Raw genomic sequence first — 21,479 nt, 5'->3', positions numbered from 1 at the left:
GTGCCCGTGTTCTACTATTTACAAAACCGAAAGAAAGTGAACTCACTGCAACAAAGTATGACTTCTTAAGACTTGCAAGCAAAGAGAAGAAAATGTTTATCGGTGCACCTTCCCACTTTTCTTTTTTGCAAGCGCACCACACACCCCTGCACCCTTTCTGGCTTTCAAGAAAGAAAGAAAGAAAGAAAAAAAAAGGGGGTAAAACAAATAAAAAAAGCAGACAATCAACCACAAATACATGGCTATACATACTTCCTTTTCACGTCACTGATGTTGCGCGAGTTTTTTTACGCCCACTCTGCTCTGCCCAACGTTAACTTAACAACGTTAACCGAGTTGCCAGGGGTCTATTCCCCACATGCCAACCGAGTGACAAGGAAGGCACCTTTTCACACAAGAGCAGGGGTTGTGCAGGGGTGTGCGGTGGAACTTGTGCATAGAGTGTGTGTGTGTATACATGTGTGATGTGTACAAAAATGGTAGCGGCCAAGTATAAAAACACGGAGGCAGGCACACGTATGTACAAGCTAGTGACTTCCGGGCGACGTCAGAGTCATCGTCTCCAAGACCTTGCTTCGCTGTCCTCTTCGTCCTCGTCGTCTACCAGCAGGAGATCTTCCTCCAGCAGCAGGTTGGAGTGCTGCGCAAAGGTAGACACTGTGTGTTTCGTAAAAGTTGTTAAAAAAAAATGCACACTGGAAAAATGTGGGTAATTCTCCTTTCTGGTGAAATACAGTACGTTTATCTCTGCGGGGAATTTTATTTAAAAAAAAAAAACTTTGTACCTGGTGCTTTTTACCCGAAAAAGAAGCCGTTAAGAGTCATTGCCATTAATACCCAAAAATCTACAGCGGTGACCCAGGTGTAACTCTTCACAGCTGCTTCTCTGCGACGAATGTTCACATGAACGTGGAAGCAATGACGATGTGTAATGTTTGCTTTAGCCTTTGTCAGTACGTTCTCGAACGAGTGCGGTGAATATTTCATCCATACGCAAGCGCCTTACGGTTTTGAGCACTAGTAATTGCTAGGAGCTTTCACTGCCTCAATTGCAATAATATAACGCAGAGAAATGCACGCCTTATATACCTGATTACGGCCTGGCCTGTTTACCTGAAACGTGATATTCAATCAGTGACAGTACTTTATTCAGGAAGTAGAACCGCTGCCATTGAAATGAAGCTGAACCAGTGTGTGCCCACAGGGAGTAAGACGGGTAACTTCTCAATCTATGATTATTAGTATATATATATATATATATATATATATATATATATTAATGTTCATTACTATTATATTAGTATATCGTTCATTATTTGGGAAACCAGTTTATCTTCCCGAAGTGGCAAGGGTACTCACTCAACACAATATGAACGGCACATTTCTCAAATGTTACCCACTGGTTGTTCATTAAATGCACAGAGAGCAATACCTACCTCATCGTCCACAGCCAAGTCATCATCGTTGACATTTGCCGTTTCGGACACATCACCCGTTGAGGGCATTCTTGCAGGCTCTTTGAACCACGCCCATTGCAGAGGCCGATTCTTGAACTCTGAACCTTGGGAGACACCCTGCAAGGTGCACCGGACCAAGCCATACTTAGTTCACCTCATCCACTGCGACGCGCTGCACCAATCGCCAGCGTGCAACCTTACCAGTTCCGCATCTTTGCGCGTCTTGAACGTAATCACTAGCCCCGAGGACGCAGGTTCCACTCCTTCAACTTCACCGTATTGCTGTCGAGGAAATCGTGTGGAAGTGAGCAACGATGACGATAATTAGACCCTGAAGTTTTCGGGTTTTATATTTTTCCAAATTCGGGGGGGGAGGGGGGGGGTAGAAATCGGGTCAATAAATTGATGTAAAAAATTTGCGCAAATTCGGGCAGAAAAATTACCATCAGACTGAGTTTGGGGAGAAGTCGGGGCATTATTGTAGAATAAACGTTCACTTTATCGTACAGTTTATCCAGAGTGCCAAAAGTAAGGGGGCAGTCGCATATTTTGTGAGAAACTAGTATGTCGATGCCTCGAGGTGCCTAGCCTAGGTGCAGTTTTGCAGGCAGAAATCGGGTTGAACCCTAGATAGGTGAACCTCAATTCGGGGTGCAAATTCGGGGAAAAATCGGGTTTAACCCTAAAACATCAGGGTCTAATGATAATCTGCCGCTTAATGGAACAAGTGAAGGACTGGACAAAATCGGGGCACATCACAGATCATCCAAGATTTCTTGCATTAGAGCAGAGAGTGTCTCGCAAATGCATATCTAATGTCTGCCGCAAGAACACTTCTCATCTTAACTCATTTGAGAAGAGCTATCTTATCTCATCATACCATGCCAACCTTCCAAAGAAAATGCGGTACTCACAGCGAAGTGCGCTTGCAAGTTCTCCTTGTCTCCGCCGTCCATGCCCTTGACAAAGACCTTCCGCGGTCGGTGGTCGATGACGTTGAGGCGGCTTCTGGCGGACATCAACCCGCGCCCCCTGAGGACAGCACCTCCGCGACGAGCCGCGCCTCCTCGCCCCCGCCACTGGCCGAGCAGTCCCAGTGCACGGGCCTTCAAAGTGCAATGTACACTTTACATTTTTGTTTGACATTGCACACATATAGAGCCTGAATTTTTCGGGAAATATTTTCTTTCTACATTCGGGGGGATAAAAAAAAATGGGTAAATAAACGTGTGCACTAAATTCACGCAAATTCGGGTGAAACTTCCAGTACGCTAAATTCGGGGAGAAATCAGGCTCAGTTATTAGAACTAACTGAAGCAGTTTGGTAAAAATGGTGATCTAACTGCATTTTTCTGCCAAACAAGTAAGTTAGTGCATTCCTACAGACATCCCAGTGAGGGCAATTTGCCGGGTAAAAATCGGGTTTCACCCTAAAGAGGCAACCTTTCGATTCGGGGTGCAAATTCGGGGAAGAATCGGGTAAAACCCTAAACCTTCAGGCTCTACACACATACCATATTTGTGGTAGCACAATGACATGCATTTCTTTTCCGCATCTCATTGAGGTGGTGTGATTTGGGTAATGATTTTTCTGGTTGATACATTACACAGATTTTTCTCCAGGAAAGCACACAACCAAGACTCTACTGGACCTGAATTATACTTGAAATATAGCTACAGAGCCCGGTTTTACATGTTTTTGTGACACGTCACACAACTTTTTTATATCCAGACTTTGTGACAACAAAGTGTTTCTGAGGAGCCGAAAGATAAAAATTCTCCTTGGAGCAAGATACCTGCAACTGTCCTTCTGACACAATGTCATCCGAAGTAAAAAGATACTATTATAGTAGGTACCAGTGATGGCCACTAACTACTTCTACAGTAGTTTAACTATAACTACTAACTACTTTGCAATGGAGTAGTTTAACTACTTTTCTGGGGAGGTAGTTAAAACTACTTCTTTAACTACTGCAATGTAGTTTAACGACGTCTATAACTACTTAACGTTGTCCATCAACACCAATCCCATTCTATAGGGTTCTTAGACACCTAAATATGAATCGCAAGCAGCGATAAAAGTGAAGATTTAGTACACACGCACGACACAGTTGCTCTGCACCTCCGTTCTCATCAAACAAGTAGCTCACGGTAAAAGTCGGAAGCACAATCGTGCCGTAAAGCTTGCGGCAAAATCGGAAGTGGTTGGCGACTGTAGTAACCTAACTACTGTAGTTAACTACTCGAAATAGTAGTTTAACTAGTAATTGCACACTACATTTCTGCAAGTAGTTGATAACTACTTTTTAACTGCAATCAGGTAGTTTAACTAGTACTTTAACTACATGTAGTTAACTACTGGCCACTCAACATCATGCATGTAATCAACAGGGTAGCTCGTTTTCTAATCCACGAGCTACTCCCAGAGATACTTTAAGGAGCAAAAAAAGGCTTCAACAAAAGCAACAGTTGGGCAACAACACACAACAGGGTAAGCCCCAGATTATACGCCTGAAGTTACAGCAACCCCTTACACCATCGCGCGTGACACACTTCACTCCTACTGCCTACGTCACAGCTTGCCTACGCACCTGCTGCTTCAACTCGTACACCTTCTTCTTGAGGTCGGTGGTGTCGTCCCCACGGTGGATCTTGTTGTACAGGTCCATCTCTGCGTCCAGCAGCTCGCGTTCCGCCTGTGTGTGCGAAAATAATAATAATAAAAAAAAAGAGGCATAAGTGCTCATCCCCTCGACAACCGTCACATCCTTTCTCCCCTCTCAGGTTTTCTCCTCCCCCACCCCTCCCTCAAACGTGCACAACACGGGAGAAAGGGGAGACCAACCGTGAGTACGGAGGCCTTGCGCACCTCGGTAGGGCGCGTACGGGAGGCCGCGGCCTGGCCCCCCGCTGCGGTTCGGCTCACCATCATTTCGCTCGTCGCCTTCTTGATGTCCACCCGCAGCTTCTCGATTATCACACGGAGGGCTTCCAACGTCTGCGGAGAGAGAGGACGAGCTTCAGGCACTGTTACCAGGCATGGGTAAGCCACCCCAGAAAAGTAACTAACTAGTTACGGTTACACTTCTTGAAGCGTAACTAGTTACAGCAACAGTTAAACACGTTAAAGTAGCTCAGTTACTTTACAGTCTTCTACGAAAAGAGAGCCAAATAAGTGCAACTCTGAAAAACTTTGTTTTAGTGGACTTTGTACTTGTGGAACTCTTGGTTGGGGAAACTGGCAGTGCACTTGAAGCCTCGACAAAACATCGCAAGGAGACCGACACGTGGCAAATGCTGTCATAGCTGGGTATCTTAGCTAGTTACAATTTGCAGTTACTTTAATCAAAAGCAGTAGCTAGTTACAGTTACTTTTCAAGTCAAGTCAAGTCACTTTAGCCAAACAGTTACTTTTTTAGAAAAGTATCCCACTGAAAGCTGACGTTTTAAAAACACTGCCATACCTGGGTATATTAGGTAGTTACATTTTACAGTTACTTTAGCCAAAAGCAGTAGCTAGTTAGTTACTTTTCAAGTCAAGTCAAGTCACTTTAGCCAAACAGTTACTTTTCAAGTCAAGTTACTTTAGAAAAGTATCCCACTGAAAGCTGACGTTTTGAAAACACTGGCATACCTGGGTATCTTAGTTACATTTTACAGTTACTTTAGCCAAAAGCAGTAGATTGTTACAGTTACAAGGTACTTGTAACTTAATTACTACCCAAGACAGACTTGTTATGCCTAGATGCAACGCCTACCCATAGACGTCAGTGAGGCCAAGAAAACAGATAAGCCTAAACGTAATGTACTTCGGAGATAACCACTTGGAGATGTTCCAGGAGGAACAAGTAACTCACCTGCTTTATCTGAGTCTTCTCCTTGTCCGTTTTACACTTCTCTAGTTTCCCAAGCAACAACTGCGCACAGTACAGATTGCACATCAGAAAATTTAATATAATTTATATAATTTAATATAATAATTAATATTTAATGTGCCTCGTAAATGCCACCAAACTGAGCCCCAAACGCTCCACACCTAGCCCACATACTACGAAATACCGTATCTGACCGCGTATAACGCGAGGTTTTTTTAACTTCGAAACGAGCCCTAAAAATGGGGTCGTATTATATGCGGTACACCTAAGATTATCCTAGTTACCTAGTTAACCTATTAACCTAGTTATCACAGACCTCTCTCCGAGTTCACCATAGTTTTTCTCCCACCGGGATAAAACATATATGTACTTTTTTTTTTAAACATCATTCATATTAACCTTGGTGTTACTGCGTGACACAATAGTGCTGGAATCTGGAAATCCGACTGTCAAATTATTTGTGAGACAAAGATTCCTCTACACGATCACAAAAACGATAGCGATGGCACTTTACTACCGTAATATTAATAAAATAATCATTATCGACCAGAGAACGCAATTTACCTTATTCTGCTGGAGGTGCTTCTCTAATAGCTTCTGCCTCTGGCCTTGCACTTCCACTTTCTTTTTAATAATTTCCTGCAAAGACATTCTTTTTTAACATTAAGCACCAACAATGCACAAATGCCAGGATCATATTTCAGAACTTGGAACATCCCAATGCACACAAGAAAGCCACACGTACCAAAATACAGTTGAACATCTATATAACAAAAATGAAAATGAACGCACTTTAGTTCGTTAAAGAGAATAATTCGTTAAGTTGAACCCGTCGAGAAAAAATGGTCCGAGCGCCGATCGGTGTAGCTTATTTTAGCCGTAACTTTTACGATTAGTAAAGTTTTACGTAAGTTACGATTTTATGTCGTAACTCACAGTAGCAACGTCCCTTATCCTTTCGCCCTTGGACATGACATTGATTATTGCAAGTTTCTAGTCAGCTGACAAAACCTTTAGTTTTCAGGCTGCACTAATCGCAAACAACCACGGGAGACAGATCCAAAGACGAAAGTGACAATGAAGCGAACGCGTGGCTTCCATAGCACAAGTGATGAGACGGATTTCCGATCTGCTGAGTACTTTATTCCACACGTCGACGTCAACAACCAATAACTCCTTCACCCCCCTCTCACCATGCGGTGTCGCAACAGTTCTTTCTGGCTTCTTGCGTTACCGTCTTCGTTAAATAGAACATGTTGAACGAGGACACACAGAAGGGTACGTGCAACAGAAATAACGCGCTGAACGGAGGATTTTGTTAAATCGACGTTCGCTATATTGAGGTTCGACTGTACCCCCACATGAGGCCAAACAGACACTCAACAGACAGCAGGAAGAATTTACCTTCTTCTGCTCTTCCTTCGTCTTTCTTGGCACAGCTGTGTTTATCACATTATTTTTCTTCAAGGCAGCGGGGTTGAAGACGGTGCGGGAGAGGTTGCCAGCGGCCGCAGAGTAGACGACGGACTGAAGAAAACGTCCGCGGTTAAGAGTCATAAAAAAAAAAATGTGCCTAACATTCAAAGTGGCATCCACGGCTGAGTGAAGCCACAAACGACCGACCGCAAACAAAAGAGCGGGTACCTTTTCAACTCCAGGGGGCGCAGACGTTGCTGGAGTGCCGAGCCTCTCCTTCACGGACTTGCCCGGCGACGTACTAGTCGCTTCCCCATCTGCACCCGTCGCGGCAGGAGCAGCAGCCGCAGCCGCGGCGGACTCCGCCTGGGGGGCGCTGTTGCCGTTGGCGACGGTGGCGCCGCCGGTGGGGGGAGTGCCGGGTGCCGTCGTGGCCTGTTCGTTCTGACGGTCCTTGTTGTGCCAGAAAACCTTGATGAAGCGGTTGTTGAGGACGGCTTCGGTGCAGCGGTACGCCGCGTTCGCTTGAGCGTGGTTGGCAAAACGAATCAGTGCAGCCTCGGGGTCTCCTTCGTAGCACACCTGGGGCGGAAAGGAATCGTAAATCTTCCGCACTCGTTGGCTTAGTTTTCTGCAAATTCTGCAAGAACCAGACAAGTCCTGTCTGACAAGTTTTACGCAGCGAGTCTTGCGACATGCTGCGCCGTTTTATCTATCGCGCACCAAAGGGTAGTACAGCAGAGCAGGTTAATAACGATATTGATGGCAACGCAAAATGTGAGTATTATATCGGAGTACCGTTACGTGTGAAGTTGACGGTTGGTATCAAGTTAACAAAGTAGAATGCTGAAGAAACAGCGTGTTTGTTGAAAGCTAAACAAAAAAAATTATATCTGGCTCTATACTGAAGCAGCTTTGTGTCACATGTCACTATCTTCTGACAGATCAGAACACACAGTACTCCTGCCTAAATTCAAACTCCAGTTTTTTTAGAGGCGTGCAAATATTTAATTAAATTAATTTAATATTTCTAAGACAAATCGAATACAAAGCACCGCAAAACTGCCCTTCAAATATTGAGTCGCGCATCACTTCATAGGATAAAGACACATAATAGCATTAACCTGCAACAATAGAGGCCAGGGAACTGGCGTGAATTGTCACAGTTGTGCGTTGCTAACCCTTAGAAAAATGCCCCAAGACGCGCTTGAAAATGGCTAATAAGTAGAGGTGTGCAAACATCGAAATTTTTGAATACGAATATCTGCAAAATTGCTCTCAAATATTCGGTCCAATTTCAAATACTGCATCATACGATAAAGGCTAGGATAGGATAAAGAGTAACAATAATTAAGTCCAGGTAAATTAACACTGTCGCAGTTGTGTGCTGCTGCTGCTGACTGGTCCAAACTCTGTAGCATAGCAATGCAAAAGGTCACTACCACAAATCGAAACAGGAAAAAAAGATGAAAGAAACGGAAGAAAAATCGCATTCGGTATGCAAAGCACATTTCTGAAGTTTCCCCGAAGCCAGTCCTTGAATCCTGCCTCTCAATCCTGTCCCCTCACCTGGAGGTTGACGATGTTTCCAAAGCGCGAAAAGTGGTTGTTCAGTTGAGTAATGTTGTTGAGGTTCCGGGGGACCTTGCGTACTTCCAGCTCACAGCGCTCGTAGTGGGCACTGTTGGCACCACGTCCCATGCCACGCCCATACTCCCGCATGCCACGGTGGTGCTGGCCCCTGTAACTCCAACAAGAGGGGGCGGGACGGAACAACCAAAATGAGGCAATACGAAAGGACACATCAATCTCTCTAGCAATTCCCACTTGCTGTGGGGGCTTGCTAGTGGGACTGCAGAAATACTGCAAATAAATGGGGATTTCCAATACGAATAATAACGCACCTTTGTGCACGGCATAATCGCTAGAAAAATTACGCGCAGATTTTGATGCCAGAAATCGAAACAAATCGTGGACTCGGTGGCTAAAGATGACAGGGAATTTTTCAATATTTGGAGTTTTGAAATACAGAAAAGAATAGTTGTGTACTATTTGATTGGAAGTCGGAGTCGAATGTGAAATTTTGTATTAAAATTTTGAGTCAAAGGGATGTCTCTTTGAAACCAAACATATTTGAATAGTTCCTAAGCCAAAAAACACCATGCGCGAAACAAAGTGAACGCTGCTTCGTACAAAGGGACGTAGGCATTTACGTGTATTAGGTACGTACGCTGGACACCCGTATACATGCTGTTCATGTTGGCAACGTAAACGTGTATGTAAGGCCTGACTTTTTAGGGTTATACCTGATTACGCCCAACAACTGAAGCTCGTAAACGCAACAACGCAACAATAAAAAAAGTGATCACATGATGGGTGCAAGGAAGTGGTGTCTAACAGTGATGTGTTTAGCCAACTCTCACTGAGCTTTCAATCTTCTCGTCTGGACTTCCATTTTTTGGACATGATTGTAATTAGGGCCTGACTTTTTAGGGTTAAACCCGTATCCGCCCGATATTTACCCCCCGAACGAAATCTGTAAAATTCGGGTTTAACCCGAATCTACCCGAAAACATCCGGGTCGCGTGGCACACTCATAAGTGTGCATTAAAATAAAGTTTGATAACATTGCTAAACATTAGCTCCATGTCAAGAAAAATTTTTATGAAACAAATAAAAATCACCCGAATGCACCCGAATTCCTGACGACAGAATATGCCGTAACGGGATTTAACCCGAATACACCCGAATTTTCAAATGAAAAATATCACCCGATTTTTACCCCCCGAATTTGGCCAAAAATAAAACCCGAAAAAGTCAGGCCCTAATTGTAATGCATATCATGTGATTTTGGGTGCATATTTTGAGTTAAAAAACAAAAACAAAAAATGCACTGTACAAACTGTACAAATACGGTATTTCCTTCGCGCTTGCTTCGGGTATATAAATCTATTCGCCCGTTTTTAAATTGTTTCGAGCCCTCGGGCCTAGGTGGTCCCACTGATGCGACGTATTTAATGTCAAAACAAATAATACAACAAAATAAGGAATAAGAACGACTTGTGCTGCTTTATAAGGCAAAAAATATGAGACACGGAGCGCAAGAGATTTCAGATAGACAGCACGATAGGTAAGATAAAAAAGAAGAAGAAAGACTACGTGGGATTTGCTAGATAAGACAAGAGCTTGAGAGGCACCAACCCCCTTCCGTGCTGCCGCATGTGCATTCCATTGCCGACCATCATGTTGGAAGGTGCCATGGGGCGCGGAGGGTTCCCCTGCATCGACGGATCCTCGTGCATGGGGACTGCCCCTTCCATGGGTGGGGCCCCAGGAGGCGGAGGGGGAGGCGGAAGACCCGGCGGAAGGTGGTGGGGGTCGATCACCGTACGACCAGGAGTGGGAGGAGGAGGTTGACTTAGATCTGCAACGAACGTCGAAGTTCAAGTGTTACGGTGTGTACCATCAGCGTACCGTGCAAAGTGCATGCAACACAATGCTTTTACTATACGGGGTGTTTAGGTGAAGTGATAAACTATACTGGGTGTTTCACCTAAAGTGATAACAAAAAATTCTAACTAGCGACGTACTCTCCCGATGATTGTGGGACTTTAGGCATTCTGGAAACTTTTGCCAGCATTTAGGAAGGCTTTGGACAATTTTTAAACGAGGGAAATTTATTTTCTCCGATCGAACCTCGAAAATTATCGAGCGAACCTCACTTGTTTTTTTTTTTTCAGTAATATTAAGTCCTACAATAATGTAACGCAATAATGTACACAACTTCTCAATTTTGAAAAATTCCCAATTTTGAAAAAATGCAGGGACCGTGCTGACTCACCAGCTGGAGCTCCACCGACGGTAGGGACACCGATTAGCTCGCGATGTGGCCTGGGGGGATGAAACACTGGGGGCGGTGCCCCCCGAACAGGGGGATGACCCCAGTATGGGGGGGCCTGTGGTAGCCGCAGGGGGCGCTCCATGCCGGGGGCCTCTGGATTGTAAGGTTCTGCAATCGCCGTAAGTACAGTTATAAAAACTTCTCGCGCTTTCAAAAAGCACAGAATGCTCTTTTTTCTTTCTTTTTAGACTGAGGTTTTTGAGGGAATATGGTACTTTGTGTTTTGTTTTTTTTTTACCCCAAAGAAAATTACTTTCGCTACATCTGTGAGCCAAACCCGACATTCCACATGACAAACAACAACTTTATGAACACTATACAAATTTATGTTTTTATGAATGGGGAGTTTCATTGCCAGAGGCGATACTCTACCCCATTGCTGGTGGTGACGTGAGGCAGGGATGAGGGGGTTACCAAGCTTGGCATTACTGCTACAAAACTGCTGCTACTCCCAGGGATTTTGTTTCCTACTGGGTTCTCCAACTGTATGTAAATATGTATGTATTTTCTAATAGAGTTGACTAATAAATATATAGAAATATTGAAAAATTTTGAAAACTTTTTCCAGCTGGACACATCAAGATGGCATCAAGACGGTTTGCTCTACACAGTGCAGTTGAATAAAATTATCAATCATAATTTCGTAACGTCGTAAATTTCCACCATGTATAGATGATACCATTTTTAGGATCTCCTTAAAGGGGTTATCAGAGTACTGATAAAACACTTTAATATTTTTCTGCGTATCCAGATCAGGATCCTTCAAACAAGTTTTGGAGCAAGGGACCCCAGCCATTCCAACCGGTGACCCAGTCACTGGGGGAGGCACCCGGCTTTTCAATTATTCCATTGCCAATTTTCTGTGTGTCTATTAGACCCCTTGCTATAATGCTTGGAACGCTGGTTTGTGTTGATGCAAATAATGGTGTTTTTCAGGGATAACGACGCAACGTTCCTGTTCTTCCGTTACACCGGTTGCTGCTTTGGTTCGAGATACAGCAAAACACTCAATCAGCAAGAGCAAAGGTCCGCTCAAGAAAATTTGCCTTGTGAGCTAAACCAAGGAGGACAGTGCTGAATCCAAAAAAACGTCAAGTCGGTCACATTTAAAGCGCAGATACGCAAATTTTAATGCCACAACACCATGCTGCTTTGTGGCCATCTAAAAAGGCATGTGCTGAATAAATTTGAGTCAAATGTATTACTACAAGTAGCAAAGCAGAGCATCAAACAACAGAATGCAACCACAGCAAAGTGACACAAGTAGTACAAGCCAGCATTATGGATGCCTGATTTAGCAGAAATCAACTTTGAATGACAATCCCTTCAAATCATGTCTCAAGCAAATGCCACAAGAACCCTATCAGATCTGACAATATGAGAGCCCGCTCTGATAATGTGTCATGCTCTGCTCTAGCTTACAGCAGTGCATTAAGTTCAATTGACGTACGGTCGTGCTCCCTAGTAGTTACTCATCTGTATAACCAACAGTCTCTCTTTGTTTTGTCATTACTAAATCTTACTATTCACGCAACCCCAGCATACAGGAATGGTCAGACGACCAAATTTCTGTACCAGTGGACAAACACAGTTTGTTAGCAACCAGGCATGGTAAACAGGTACATTGTACAGAGAGAGTACACTCCTAAATAACAGTCAACAACATGAAAACTTCAAGAAGACTGAAAGTTCGTATGCAGGGTTAATGCACAAATAAACATTCGAAGCACGTGCGAGAAATGTTGATTGACATGCCAGCTGAACAGTGGACTGGTCAACACAACACCATTAAATGTGACACATTGCACTATATACTGAGACTTTGGCTACCTTCTTATGCAACTTGGAATGAACATCAAGCAAGGTCCACACTAGGAAGATGGGGTAGGTTAGATGGGGTGTGATAAGACATTTTGTACGAACATGTATTGTCACTTTTATTTTCCGAGCAAGCTCTCGAACACAGATCATAAAACGAAGAACAAAAAGCTCCGCAACGTTGGTTAGGGAGAAAGCCGCAGGCAGGCAAGCACGTACGCAAAAGGCAAACTGAAACGGTGTTCCGTGGCAAACAGGGGGGAAGAAGAAGAAGAAGAAGAAGAAGAAGAGGAGGAGGAGGTGCAAGAGTATAGCTGTCAATGAAGACACTAACCAGCAGGGGGCATCAGTGGGGGTTCCATCGTAGTCAAGGGCGGGGGCAACCCAGTGTGGGGCAGATGCGGCATGGGAAGCGGACCTAAACATCAACACTCTGTTGGACACTCTCCTGAAATGTATTATTTGCCCCCCCCAACCCTTCACAGCACAACAACACAATGTCCCTATAGCATTATATTAGAATGCAAAGAGAAATAGATTTTACATTACATTCTCTCTCTCTCTCTCCTAACGTTCAATTATGCAAAAAAAAAAAAAGAGACTTCCTATCAAGTTCCCAAACCGGGTAAAAAAAAAAATGAGCGGGACGTCCGATAAATACCTTGCTGTATGGGAGGTCCCGGTTGCGATGTGGGAGGTGGTGGACCAGAGAGGCCAAACCTGAGCATGGACACGTCTTCGACAACCACCGGGTCCTTCCCGTGGTCAAAGGGGCAATAGTCGCCCCGCATGCAGTACCCACGCTCTGGAAGAGTCAAAAGAAAGAGTTAAAAGTCACCCTTGAACGTTGCAGACATCTATGCTGGACGCCGTACATTGTTTACCGAGAAAACTGGGAAACACGCTGTCGCTTTAACTGCACAATCCCAGTTGTTATAAATAGGGCCCGACTTTTTCGGGTTTTATTTTTGGCCAAATTTGGGGGGGTAAATATCGGATGATATTTTTCGTTCGAAAATTCGGGTGTATTTGGGTGATTTTTTTGTTTGTTTAATTAATAAAAATTTGTCTTAACGTGGAACTAATGTTTAGCGATGTTATCGGGCGGATACGGGTTTAACCCTAAAAAGTCAGGCCCTAGTTATAAACCCTTCTGAAAACCCCTAGAATTTCGAGTCGATACAACACCAATGGTTGAATGAGCAACACATAATATAGTATGTGGGAGAGTGCTTAAAAAAAACAAAAAAAAAACATCAAACTGTCACACTGAGCTAATCGGCTAAATTAAACGAGATCAGAACATGAGCAGAGCAGAGCACGAAGTTTTAGGGTATTTTAACCCGATTCTTTTCCCCGAACTGCAGGTTGCCTCCTTAGGACGAAACCCGACTTTCCCCCGGCAAATTGCCCTCACCGAGACGTCTGTAGGAATACGCCCTAACTTGTTTGGCAGCAAATGCAGCTACAGTACCGTTTGTACCAATCCAGTACAGCTAGTTTGAGTAACTGAGCCCTATTTCTCCCCGAATTTAGTACACTGGAAGTTTTTCACCCGAATTCACACGAATTTAGAGCATATATTTATTTACCAGATTTTTACCCCCCGAATTTAGAAAAAAATATTTCCCGAACACTTCGGGCTCTAAACACAAGGCAAAAATGCACTGTAGTTATCTGACGCTCCCGGTGTAATTAAAAAGACCACCAAATCGTGCAAAATTCCGGCAATCGACAGAACCGCTTCGTACGCGAAAGCGAAAGTGGAGAAACAGCTACCGTCGTAATCTCTGCAGCGCTTGGACATCTTGGGAGTGGGATGGAACGAGGCGGGAGCGGCATCCCCACCGCCTCCGCCGGGCAATAGGGGTGCCTGTCCTGCCCCCGGCCTGTAATCCGTGTCCCCGTGAGATCCTTCCGTCCCCTTGGCAACGGGGGCCTCGGCCGCTGGGGCCGAACCGGGCGTGGTCGTGTGAGGTGCGTTGCTGCCACGTGTTTCACCACGGGATGCGTCTGTCAAATGTAAACAAAAAAGAAAAAATGTAGAAAGAATGGTACAGCCGACCAATATCATTAGGGAGTGACTTTTTCGGGTTAAATAGCTTTCTCGGATTCGGAGGGGGGGGGGGGGGGGTAAAAATCGGGCGCTATTTTTGAATCTGTAATTCGGGGAGAAATCGAGCGATAATTGTGCTTTCGGGTGTTATCGGGTGTTTTTGTTTCTCCTCTTGTCTATTAAGTCCTTTCGCAATCTCTCTTTTTTTTGTTTTTTTATTATTGTTGTTTTCTTTTTCTTTTTTTTGCGCGATCGTGATCTTCCAGCAGTAATCCAGGAAGGCATAGACAATGTTGACAAAAATTGGTGTATTGCTGGGAACGTAAGTGACCCATTCTTACATGTATGTATGTACATTCTTTGTTCGTCTTCAGTGGAAACGTCACATGAGGATTTCATAGTGACTGGAATTTGGGGAGAAATCGGGTTTAACCCGAACTGGTCGGAGGTCAGTTCGGGGGGGGGCAATAACCGGGCGGAATCGGGTTTAACCCGAAAAAATCACTCCCTAGATATCATGCGCCTAAGGACACAAGAGTATGGGACGGTTCAAGCAGAGATTAACACCGCGGACATCGTAGATGCGCGTGCCCCACTGGCAGCAGCTGCAGAGATCTACGGATAATCTGTCCAATCGCAACATTTATCATTAAATATGACCAATGGCGATCAAAGCAAATGGCAGAAGACTTGCGGTGTTTGCACGCGCTTACCACCCCCCGTGGACACCGGCTGAGGGAGAGGAGGTGGAATAGAGGGAAAGAAGGAAATGTTCGCGGGAAAGGGAAAGTGGGCGAGGGTGGAGAGTATACAGAGAGAGAGAGAAAGAAAAGAACGAGATGATAATAATGAACAACAACAATGATAATGATAACGACCAACTTAGAAAACGACTGGTGACTACATAGTTGGGTCTGTGCTCCAGATTTATTCGAGCTGCAGTGGAACGTTGAAAGGAAAACCCCATAAAAACCCCTGTGAAAGGTGTTGAGCCACAAATACTGGCAAAAGGCTGCCGGTATCATCACCTTCCTACCGGCAACGCAGCAGAGCGGGCAAATAACTGGCCCTGCCGGTATAATACCGGCCTGGTGGCAACCCTAGCCGCAGCACCGGGACGGGTAGAGAGAGTCGTTCGTACCAAACAAACCCGCTACAACAGCGCATCCTATCAGTACCCAGTACCTATCAGTACCCAATACCCATCAATACCCAGTACCTATCAGTACCCAACAGTACCTACCAATGAAATGATTGACAGGTCCATCACGTAGCCCAACGGCTGGGCATCCCTCGTCAATATATCTCACCGTTTCCAGCAGCGGCTCCTTTCTCTCCCCTCGACCGATTCCGGGACCTATGCGGCGACCGAGATCGGGACCGGGAGGCGGAACGTGACGGCGACCCGGACCAGGAACGTCGGCCGGAGTGGGACCTCTCTCGAGCACCTGCCGACCGTCCGGACGACCTCTCGTCCGACGAGCCCCAACGACCGCGACCGTCCCGATGACGGCCGCCGACATCGGCGTAGCGGCGGCGGCCGCGATCGTTGGCCCGCCGGCGTCGATCGCCCGAGAAACGTCGACTGCCTCGGCGTTCATCCTCTCTGCATGATAAAACATTGGGGTGATCGGACAACATTGGAGCCACTCGTTTCCGGGACGAAAAAAAAAAAAAAAAAACGAGAAAAAAAATAATAATAATAATAAGGGAAGGAACTTTTAAGACGCGATCTGTCCTGACCTGCTCCGACTGCGCGTCCTGTTTCGGCTTCGTCCTCCTACCGGACTCCTCGAACGACTTCTGGACTTGCGGTGGCCGCTACGTGATATGTCCTTTTCGTCCTCTGCGGTCTAAATGCAGATGTCCGAAACGGACACAATTCAGTGAAACTCTCAATTGAACGTCTGTATGCAATAAGGGGACAAGTCAACTTATCCCCTTTTTACTATTTTTGCTGCAATGACATCTACATACCAGTATGCACCTGTGAATGAAAATTTAGGACCTTATTGCGATTTGCTGGCCCGCTACAGCATGGTGAAAAACGGGAAATGCATGTGTGTCAATGGGACGGACAATCATATCAGGCCCCTTTGCTCGGTTTGTGATTTTTGGGCTTATCCCCTTATTGCATACAGAGGTTCAAGTGCGGGTGGAAGTTCGAACTCAAAGGATGAGCTTTTCACCCCCACATTAAAAAAGCATAACATACACACCACACAGACATTGATAACATTAACGGCGGTTGATAACAACAACGGCATTGATAACATTAACGGTTAACGGCGTAGAACGAGAAAATAACCGTGCAAGTCTCGACACTACTTCGTCTCAATTCCGAGGTAACCACGGCAACTCAAAGACACCCACCCCTTCCTCCTTGCGAGGAGCTGCTTCGCTCTTCGCTCCGGCACCGAGAGCGGGTGCTTCGGGCATTTGTCCGGGCATTCCCGACGCCTCGCTGCCCGGCGGTATTTCCCTGTGCGACGGCAATGCCGGTGGAGGTGAGGCCACGATGGGGGCAATCTTTGCCAGGGGGGGCGCGTGAGGGGGCAAAGGGGGTAGGGGTGCTGCCACCGGGGGCGGCGGAGGTTGGGGCGGCTGCTGAACGGGAGCGCGGGGCCCACGACTGTGGAGGTACGACTTGGTGGAGAGAGTTTCGAAGAGCATGTCAACGAAGGGCTTTGTCTCTGAAAAAAAAAAAAAGGGAGAGAAAAGAACGATAAAGGACATAAGGACTGAGTACACAAGAAACGAGGCACTGCTGGAAAGATATTCGAACAGAATTAAATTAAAGAGGATCAAATTGGATAGAATTAACTAAATAAATATTTATTCATTATATATAATTAATAAATAATTAAACAAACATTATTAATGATTATTAATAATGTTTTTCATTATTCATTATTGAATGAATGTAATTCGTTATTAATGAATTAATAAATAAACATTATAAATAAATAAATAGAAAATTTAGTCTCCGGGCCGACGGGCTCGTTTCTACTTCAGAATAGTTAACAGATCAAAAAGTAGATTACGGCACACAAATCGTCATCAACAACACTACGTCACGAATTAACCGTGATCATGACCATGAGCGACACCGCGGTGTGGGTAACCGGACATGTCGCCAACTGATCGACCAAGGTTGGTGACGCATGCAAAAGCAAATGTCAAAAGCAGATTGATGTGGGCAGATTAGAATACCTTTCTGCAGAAAGACGTCCAACTGGTCCAGACAAATGTCCTTCAGTTCTTTCTCACTCTTGTCCTTCTTTACGAGAGCCATCACGTACTTGGCCAGAGCTGCTGGATCTGCATCGCACCTGCATAAACAACCGCAATCCTGCACTTTGCACAATTTCTTCCGACAAATTAGCGCGCTTTCTAAATGCAAGTAATAGAAATCGAGGAATGCAAAAAGTATCGGACATTTAAATGTACTCTGCGTAGAGGAGAAATTACACACGGCTGCCCGTGTTGGGCAGCTTGTGTAAAAGCCAGCTTACGGAAAGGCATTTTTGGAACGCACATTGAGCATTACTCCATCCACAAACGTCTGTTTTTATCGCATAAATGTGCACATTTCTCAATTCATTTTACATTTCTAGCACAACGGGCAACGTTATCTCAACATGGTTTGCTTCACCTTCGCTGACCTTATCCACTGTACTGACTGATACAGTCAAACTCCTTTACAACGAAACTCAGGGGACAGCAAAAAAAATTCGCAGTAAAGGTATTTTCGTTAAAAAGGATATCCATTATTGGACCTATAGGGCTCCAGGGGGACCGGAAAAAAATTTGCTGTAGTGGTATTTTCGTTAAAAAGGTGTTCGCTATAAAGGAGTTTGACTGTAACGGGCATCCTGAATAGGGCTTCTGTGACATTTGCTCAACAATTCTCAGCACTGACTCAACAACTCAGCAATTCAACAGCACCTATCACTCAAACCTACTCTAAAATACTGAAGAAAAATACAATGAGCAAAGTGGTAATAATGACATACTTTCTTTGTAGAGTGTATGCAACAAGTCTTGGCTGAAACTGGAACTTTAATGTCCGACAGTTCAATGTCCGACATTCTCAGGATTACTTCACGACTTGGGGTAAGTTTTTGATCATTAATATGACTAGGGTGTTACAAATGCACAAACTACACCTTGGACATGCTGCTGTTACACATGAAAATGAACCAACGAAGTCTCTGCTCCTTGCAAAAGAAATTGGACCAACAAAGTCTTTGTTCCAAAACTTTGCTCCTACGCGGCTAACAAAAATATGTAAACCATCAAAAAAATTGCAAGCCTGTAGCAGAAGATCTTCCGAGGAATCAAAAGTATGTCATACATTCTCATCTCACATCATTTGGACTACAACACAACACATCCACATAATTTAGTCTTGTGTTGAAGCTATCAGCAATACCTACTTTCCACATCAAAATCAGGGGGACCAACCACCCAAGATAAGGTACATAAAGTAGTAGAAGTAGATACTAAGACTGATGGACAATGGTTTAGACAAGCTTCACAGAACCAGGGATCGGAACCGAAACTGAACCCGAACCGAAAACCGAAAAAAAAAAAAAAAAAAAAAAAACGTTATTTTCTGATAAAATGGTTAAAAAGAGTTATTTTCTGACGAACCCGAACCGAACAATTTTTTTGCTTGTCCTGAGCCGAACCGGAACTGAACCGAAAAAAATTGATACGGTTACCGGTTCGGGAATCGGTTCGGGAATCGGTTCAGAGGTGAATTAATTGTACTACTGACCGACCTTTTTTTTTGCTCACCTGAACGCTTATCTCACACCTTTCTCTTACAATCGTGTACGGTGAACGTAAGCTTGCTTGCATGTAGCAAAATTACTACCCGTGGACCGGTTAAACCGAGGCCGAAAAAAGTAACTGTTCCCATCCCTGTAAATGCCCCGACCGCTGACAGATTTTTTTTGTCTGTGTATGTGCGGGGGGGGGGGGTCTCCCTGAGCCAAATTCGAACTGAACCGATGTACCTGAACCGGTTCAAGCTGATAATTTTGGTTCAGCGGAGCTAAACCCGAACCGAACCAATATGCATGAACCCGAACCTGAACCGGACCGAAAAAAATACCGGTTTCGATCCCTGCACAGAACACAGAGAAGAGCTACCCGCAGAAATGTCTGTGTCGTCACATTTGCTTGTCGCCTACACTTTTCATAAAGGCCAACTATGCCAGAATGTATCAGCGAAAATGTGCACAGTGAACAAATGAACAATGAAGTGATCAGTCAACAATCTGAAGCATGATGCACACTATTCTATTCAGGGTAACTACTGGTCTGACTTCTTTGACTTAGAATGCATTTTGCAAATCTTGGAGCCAAAAGTTGGGTGCTATTTCTATATCAGCAAGAAATCTGTTGGACACCAACGTTAATGATATTTAGGGAAAGACATATACATGATTTGGCACAGACTCAATTCTGGAAATCAGAAAGTTGGATAGTGATAGGATTTATTGTGGATATGTCAGGCACACACATATCATGGATGGTTTGGCTAGCTGGAGCATGTTCATGCCCTCTGGTGCACAGGACACAGGACGCTAAGCTCTCTCTGATTTTCTGAAGTCGCCTACTGAGACAAAATGCATTCAGCAGATGCGGTAAGACTGGTTTTTAGCTGAAAAGGTCCTTCCCTAAGCATGTACAAGAAATAATAATAATAAAAGCAAAAAAAAAAAAAAAAGAACGTGAGCAGTGGTCTGAAAGGCTACAAAACTGCCCCTCCTGCCAATGGTCTAAACCCTCATCAAAATCTAAATGTTCTACGTACTAAACTACTGTTCAACGTGCCAGAGAGAAGCTCTGACGTAGCAAAGTAGCACATCTGTTTATACATAACTCTAGTTTGTACTTTTTAAGGTATTATAATTTTTAAGGCTCTTATACTGCACATGGCAGCATTGGGATCAGTTAGAAAGCTTCTTGAGCAGCATTACTTAAATGAAAAAACAGTGCGATTTGCTGGAACATCCACTGCTGTTTCTGCACCAGTGCAATGGAATAACCTGTTCTGCCTTAGCAAGTGTTAATGTGCATTAATTTAGCAACAAGCTAGTCACTCTCGTGTACTAAAGAGCTTGATACACTTCACGAAATGGGACATGTGCCAAAAGTTTGTTTGGTTAGATGGGTTTTCTCCCGCCTCACATGTCATCTGCCATGGCATCGTCCAGATCAAACCTTGCTGACAATATTGCGAGCACTAATGCATACGTCTGATGCTTTCCTTAGGTCGTCTGCTGTATCTTATTGTTCCGATGTTCGGGCCGCAGTTTACAGAATATGGTACTAGAGTGCAACGTTTGCATGCGTTGCGAACGCGCATTATCTATTACATTAGCGGTTATATGTCATACTAGTTAAAGATATAGGATGTATAGAGTGCTTTATGCGTTACGACAATATCAATATTTTTCACCACAGCCGAGAAGCACTACTGTGCCGGAAGATACCGTTAACCCACCGCCCGAAAGCTCCTCGTGTAAAAACCTTAGCTTTCTCCTAAGTGGAATCTATCAGACAGTTGCATTTGCATTGCAGCATACTCACATATGTTCTAAGCAGCTGGTGAGCCAACTCTTTAATGCCTCCGAATTCTCGATGATCATCCTGGATGTGTTTACTTAACTCTGTTCACAACACGAACAAGATGGAAATGACAGCCTAGGCCTAACGTATGCAATGTGTGCGATCCTATTTACAGTTTTCTTCACGGGTTCCTGTATTTCGATGTCTCGAACGTGTTTGAGCACATCTTAGTAAAGTTCTAGCGTGGTCGTGCTGCACAAATGCATTTCACTTCACGGGAACGTCGGTATGAAAAAAATGGAACAGTACTGTACTTCTCGTCTACTGCCCACTAAAAATGAATATGGCGATGTGAAGTAGCCGCTTCTAAG

At 44.5% G+C, this 21,479-nt stretch overlaps 1 protein-coding gene across 5 annotated transcripts; it reads right to left on the bottom strand.

The window, feature by feature from the left end:
* Nucleotides 1–58: 58 nt before the first annotated feature.
* LOC135394981 (RNA-binding protein 26-like) lies at nucleotides 59–21,454 on the bottom strand. Of its 5 annotated transcripts, none has more exons than XM_064626119.1 (21): nucleotides 21,130–21,454; nucleotides 17,737–17,855; nucleotides 16,897–17,216; nucleotides 16,267–16,376; nucleotides 15,834–16,129; nucleotides 14,247–14,480; nucleotides 13,129–13,272; nucleotides 12,802–12,885; nucleotides 10,590–10,757; nucleotides 9,950–10,172; nucleotides 8,318–8,489; nucleotides 6,977–7,330; nucleotides 6,737–6,859; nucleotides 5,897–5,971; nucleotides 5,315–5,374; nucleotides 4,303–4,455; nucleotides 4,049–4,153; nucleotides 2,372–2,563; nucleotides 1,659–1,739; nucleotides 1,437–1,574; nucleotides 59–640 (listed from the first exon to the last, which is right to left on the bottom strand). In XM_064626119.1, the coding sequence occupies exons 1-21, from the start codon at nucleotides 21,186–21,188 to the stop codon at nucleotides 554–556; spliced, it is 3,297 nt and encodes a 1,098-aa protein (XP_064482189.1). In that variant the 5' UTR covers nucleotides 21,189–21,454; the 3' UTR covers nucleotides 59–553. The 5 variants fall into 5 exon arrangements, with proteins under 5 accessions (XP_064482189.1, XP_064482188.1, XP_064482190.1 ...); XM_064626118.1 differs by having other exon boundaries at nucleotides 8,318–8,499; nucleotides 9,951–10,172; XM_064626120.1 differs by having other exon boundaries at nucleotides 4,384–4,455; nucleotides 8,318–8,499; nucleotides 9,951–10,172.
* Between the last annotated feature and the right edge of the window lie 25 nt (nucleotides 21,455–21,479).

Source organism: Ornithodoros turicata, chromosome 5 (genome assembly GCF_037126465.1).
Source record: "Ornithodoros turicata isolate Travis chromosome 5, ASM3712646v1, whole genome shotgun sequence".
NCBI lineage: Eukaryota > Metazoa > Arthropoda > Arachnida > Ixodida > Argasidae > Ornithodoros > Ornithodoros turicata.
Note: the sequence above shows the minus strand (reverse complement) of the source record. Positions and strands in the feature narration are given on the sequence as shown.

What these genes read in the sequence shown, in the direction of transcription:
- LOC135394981 (XM_064626118.1), bottom strand. Translation starts at nt 21,188, where the DNA reads ATGATCATCGAGAATTCGGAGGCATTAAAGAGTTGGCTCACCAGCTGC. An exon ending in CTCCTCGCAAGGAGGAAGGG is followed by an intron (nt 16,377 to 16,896) that starts GTGGGTGTCTTT and finishes ATCTGCATTTAG; the next exon opens with ACCGCAGAGGACGAAAAGGA. An exon ending in CCCACTGATGCCCCCTGCTG is followed by an intron (nt 10,758 to 12,801) that starts GTTAGTGTCTTC and finishes CGGCGATTGCAG; the next exon opens with AACCTTACAATCCAGAGGCC.